Genomic DNA, 5000 nt, shown 5'->3' with positions numbered 1-5000 from the left:
TTTAGTCCCGTCGAGTCGGGATTAACTTTGTAAAGGGAGCAGGTCGTAGAGTTTAATTCCTGGTTCAGGAGGAGAAGATTTTAAATGTCGGGACAAAGACAAAAGGCTCTGAACACACATGAATCACTTCACGAGTCTCCACAGTTAATCCTCAGAACTTCCCAAGAATCATCAAACTACTTTGCAGAATTCATCTCCACATCGGTAGAGAAAGATTTCGCTGTGGGCGACAATCAACAATTTTCTGAGCAGCAGGCCGACCTGCCTCCGCTCTGGAGAGAATAATAATATAATAACTCACTGAATAATCCTAATTATATTATAAATACGTCGTCCTGTTGTATGTTCAGCTCCTCACGTGGTGATGAGAAGCTCCAGACGAACACACCATCTCTCTCGGCCCGTCTGCATCACCACCTGTGGTCGTGGGCTGATTGACAGGCGGCCGAGTGTCATGTGACCATCTGGAGGAAGCAGATTCTCACGATCTGGTTGTTTGGTGTGAAGGTGACAGCAGCTGTGTGGGAGGAGCCGAGTCGGTCTGAACAGAACAAGGTTTAATCTGTAACGTCGCCACATAAATCCTATCAAATCCTCCAGTTTCTGTTTCTGTCTGGAGCCGAGTTCTGTTCTTACTGTATTTAAACCTGGAGAAGTTCTAATCCAGGTAACGGTGCGTTTCATTCGCTCGCCTGTCGGTGGCGTCACATCTGCTTCGTGTTGTTTCTCTGCCACAAGAGTCAAAATTCTTCTTCTCCTTCTTCTCTCACATGTCCAACCAGCCCGTCTGTCACCGATATATTCTCACACTGAACAAACAGAAAACACGTCCGACGTGAGGTTCTGCACACGCGTTGTTGTGTCCTCTGGTGCTCATGTCTCTGTGTCGTCAGGCTGAAGGGGGTCCTGGACCAGATGGACCGCGGCGTCGTGGACCTGCAGGAACTCCGCAGGAACCTGGAGCTCGCTGCGGCCATGTTGGATTCTGTTTACACAGACGAGACCAGGTAGGAAGGGAAGGGAGGGAGGGAGGGAGGGAGGAGGGAGGGGGAGAGAGAGGGAGGGAGGAAGAGAGGGAGGGAGGAAGAGAGGGAGGGAGAGAGGGAGGGAGGGAGGGAGGAAGAGAGGGAGGGAGGGAGGGAGAGAGGGAGGGAGGAAGAGAGAGAGGGAGGAGGGAGGGGGAGAGAGAGGGAGGGAGGGAGAGAGGGAGGGGGAGAGAGAGGGAGGGAGGAAGAGAGGGAGAGAGAGAGGGAGGGAGGGAGGAGGGAGGGGGAGAGAGAGGGAGGGAGGAAGAGAGGGAGAGAGAGAGGGAGGGAGGGAGGAGGGAGGGGGAGAGAGAGGGAGGGAGGAAGAGAGGGAGGGAGAGAGGGAGGGAGGGAGGAGGGAGGGGGAGAGAGAGGGAGGGAGGAAGAGAGGGAGGGAGGAAGAGAGGGAGGGAGAGAGGGAGGGAGGGAGGGAGGAAGAGAGGGAGGGAGGGAGGGAGAGAGGGAGGGAGGAAGAGAGAGAGGGAGGAGGGAGGGGGAGAGAGAGGGAGGGAGGGAGAGAGGGAGGGAGGAAGAGAGAGAGGGAGAGAGGGAGGGAGGGAGGAGGGAGGGGGAGAGAGAGGGAGGGAGGGAGGGAGAGGGAGGGAGAGAGAGAGAGGGAGAGAGGGAGAGAGGGAGGGAGGGAGGGAGGAGGGAGGGGGAGAGAGAGGGGAGGGAGGAGGCCGGAGGTTGTTTTTCGACGAGTCTCTTGGCTTTTCGGGTCGGGTCGGGCTGTCGTGCTTGAGGGTGCCTCGGAGTCTTGTCTTTTGCTTTCGGACGCTCTCGGGAGAGCTTTCTCTCTTTGTCTTTCTTATCTTTCTGTCTTCTTTCTTTGTCTCGCGGAGGAGGGCGAGCTCTCGAGAGAGCTTTCTGGGAGAGGAGCTCGATAGCGTGGAGAGAGAGCGCTCTTTCTCTTCGAGTCTTTTTTGAGTTTGGGAGATCGTTCTGAGAGCAGGGAGTTCCTCTCTCTCTAGCTTGCTTTCGTTCTTCGACCTTCCTCTTCGGGCGGGTCCTCGCGAGCGAAGATTTGGAGCTTCCTCTCTCTCTTTGTTGAGGCTCGTAGTTCTTTCTTGCTTTGATCTCGGAAGTCCTCTCTTCTTTGCCTTCTCTCTCTTCTTTGGAGGAAGTTCCGCTCTCTCTTGGGAGGCTCTCTGCTTCGAGCCTCTCTCTCGGGATGTGCCCCTTAGAGGTTTCTCGAGACCCTCTCTAGATTGCTTCCCTCTCGTTCTTTCTTCCGCCTCTGTTCGCTCTTTGCGCTCTGGTTTTCTATCTTTCTGCCTTTCGTTCTGGAGTTGCTCCTGTCTCTCTTTCGGAGGTCTTGCCGTTCTCCGGGCTGGGACGGTGAGGGGGCCGGGCTTCCCCGGTCCTGAGGGAGGGGGAAGGAGGGGAGGAAGAGGGCTTGTCTGCCCCTCTAGCCTGTTCAGCCTGTCTCGGAGGGAGGTTCCGAGCTTCCTTCGGCCTTGCTTCTCTTTCTTCCTGGAAGTCGGTCGGGGGGGCTCTGGTCCGCTTCTTCCTGGAAGAGAGGTCCGTGAGCGTCACTCGAGGAAGTTGAGGAAGGGAGCGAAGGGAGGAAAGTGTTGAACTTCCTCTCGGCCAGGAAGGCCTTTCTCTCTTTTCTTTCGAAGGAGCGGAGGGTCTCTCGTTCTTTCTTTCTTTCTCGCTCGCGGGCTCTCTTAGAGAGGAGCCTGGAGGAAGTTCTGGGCTGAAGGGAGGAGCCTCGTGAGCTCTTCCCCCGGAAGGTCTGCCTGTCTTGGCTCTCGTCCGCTCGGCCCCTTCCTGGGGTCCTGCTTCCTCTCTCTCGTGGCTTGCGATCTGAGGGAGGGTCGTCTCCTTTCTTCCCTCGCCTGCCTCGAGGAAGAGTCTCCTTTCGTCCTCACGCTCTGTTCGTCCTCTCTGTGTTCTTCCTCTTTCGGGTCGTTCCTGAGGGCCGATGTTTCTTGAAGGGAGGCCTGCCGGCCGGTCTGCCTTCTTCCTGGACCCTCTCTTCCTCTCGTCCTCGTCTCTCTGTCTGGGCTCTCGAGGCTTCCCGCTTCCTCCCTTCAGAGAGGAAGAGTAGCCGAGCCTTGCGCCCGGCGGGCCGTTCGGAAGTTCGTTCCTTTCTGCCTGGCGGAAGGAGAGCCAGCGTCTATACATTCACTCAGCCGGCTACTCTGCATGCCCCCGAGGACGCTCCCCGCTTCCCTGCCGGCGGAGTCGGTGCCCAGGGAGGTACGTGATTGGCTGGCGTGTACCTTCACCAGGAAGATGGGCGTGGCCAAGCGTCGGCCCGAGGAGAAGCCGAGATTCCGGAGCATCGTCCACGCAGTGCAGGCCGGGATCTTTGTAGAGAGGTGATGACGGTCACGTCATTAACGGACTCAACTATTTGTTTGGTGGTTTTCTTTCATTTTTAAAAATTTTTTTTCCCGTGATTTTTTAAAATTGTTTTTGTTTTAGAATTTTTTTAATTTCTTTTTTGTATTTGCCCACAATTTTTTCTGTATTTTTAAAAATGCTATCAGTTTTAGTTTAAAGAATATATATTTTAGTTGTTTGAACAAGCTTGGAGTAATAAGTTGACGTTGGTACAAATCTCAACCCATGAGATCATTGCTCTAAAAGTCTGCAGCAGATTTTTCCACTTTCTACCAGATTTTCTGAAAATAATATAATATTCCATCCTGTAGTGTTATGTGACAATCAACAGTTAGTTCATGGAGAAAGAAAAACCTGCAGCAGGTTCAGCGACAGGTCCTTTCACCTGATGTCGTAGGTAAATAAAACTCTCAAATGTCCAGTCAGTTTATTTTTTATCTTCAGCGTCTGAAGAAAGAAAAAAATCATCAACTTCTTCCAGACGCGTCAGAAAACATCCGGCCAACCAGATGTGATTAGGAGGTGGAGCGCGAGGTGTAACGACGTTAGCGTGCGGCGAGGACGGAGGTCACGTATAGAAGCCACGAGGTCCGACCTCATTAGAGAGTAAACGAGTCGCAGTGATGGAACGATATCAGTTCATCTGCTGCGGCTTAATGACGCATGAAATCAGAAAATATGTGCTGCTGCGAACCAGCGCTCGCTGTGTGTGTGTGTGTGTGTGTGTGTGTGTGTGTTTAGAAGGCGGTTACCGTGGCAACAAACAACCCATCCTGGTCACCAACTGTGGAGGAGGGCAGCCGGAGTGGGTCTGTGTGTGAGAGCGATCACATGCATGAAACTGTGCGTATGTGTCAGATCTGTGCATGATGATTTCATCTGTGTGTGTTTGTGTGTGTGTGTGTGTGTGTGTGTGACAACAGGATGTACAGACGGACGTCCACCATGGCGGGTCTGACCTATCCTCCCACGGCTTTGACAGCTCTGAAGGTAAAAACAGTTTCACTGTCAGCAGGAAGTGACATCATTATGAGCAGGAAGTCAGCAGGAAGTGACATCATTATGAGCAGGAAGTGACATCACTGACACGATTGGAAGTTGATAAAGTCCAGTCAACCTAGGAAAGGAAAGGAGGAAGTAGAGAAAGCTGAAGGTAGAGACAAAAAGAAAAGGGTATGAAAAGAAAAAGGTGGCAGACGGGGGAGTGGTAACGAAGACCGAGAAGGAGGCAAGGAAAGAAAAAAGTGAGGAAGGAAACAAAGAGGTAAAGAAGGAGAGAAGGACATAGAGCGGGAAAGGATGAAGGAGAAGGTGAGAGAAAGGAAGAGGTAAGGAAGGAAAAGAGGAGGAGATAGTGACTTAAAGAAGGAAGTAGGAGGCTCTGATGAAAAGAGGGATGTGAAAAAGAAGAGAGAAATGAAGAGAGACAGGAGGAAGTAGTGAAGGAGAGAAGGAGATAAAGAAGGAAAGGAGAGGTTAGACACCAGGAGGAGCCTGTCATCTTGTTTGTGTAATGACTTCCTGTATATTAAACTATAATTATTCTGCAGCCTTTTATTATTAATGATTCTCACGTAAAAGAAAACAAGAAAAAAGTGTTTACAGTTTGAAAAACTTTTCTGA

The 5000-nt window shown here is 52.0% G+C and overlaps 1 protein-coding gene across 1 annotated transcript in view; it reads left to right on the top strand.

Moving 5' to 3' along the window:
- Nucleotides 1–5000, top strand: part of LOC118283027 (calcium/calmodulin-dependent 3',5'-cyclic nucleotide phosphodiesterase 1A) — a 20112-nt gene that overhangs the window by 8392 nt on the left and 6720 nt on the right. Inside the window, 3 exon segments of the mRNA XM_047337146.1 lie at nucleotides 894–1007; nucleotides 3164–3352; nucleotides 4301–4367. Of these exon segments, the coding sequence (XP_047193102.1) occupies nucleotides 894–1007; nucleotides 3164–3352; nucleotides 4301–4367 (370 nt within the window).

This window comes from Scophthalmus maximus, chromosome 14, assembly GCF_022379125.1.
Source record: "Scophthalmus maximus strain ysfricsl-2021 chromosome 14, ASM2237912v1, whole genome shotgun sequence".
NCBI lineage: Eukaryota > Metazoa > Chordata > Actinopteri > Pleuronectiformes > Scophthalmidae > Scophthalmus > Scophthalmus maximus.
Note: the sequence above shows the minus strand (reverse complement) of the source record. Positions and strands in the feature narration are given on the sequence as shown.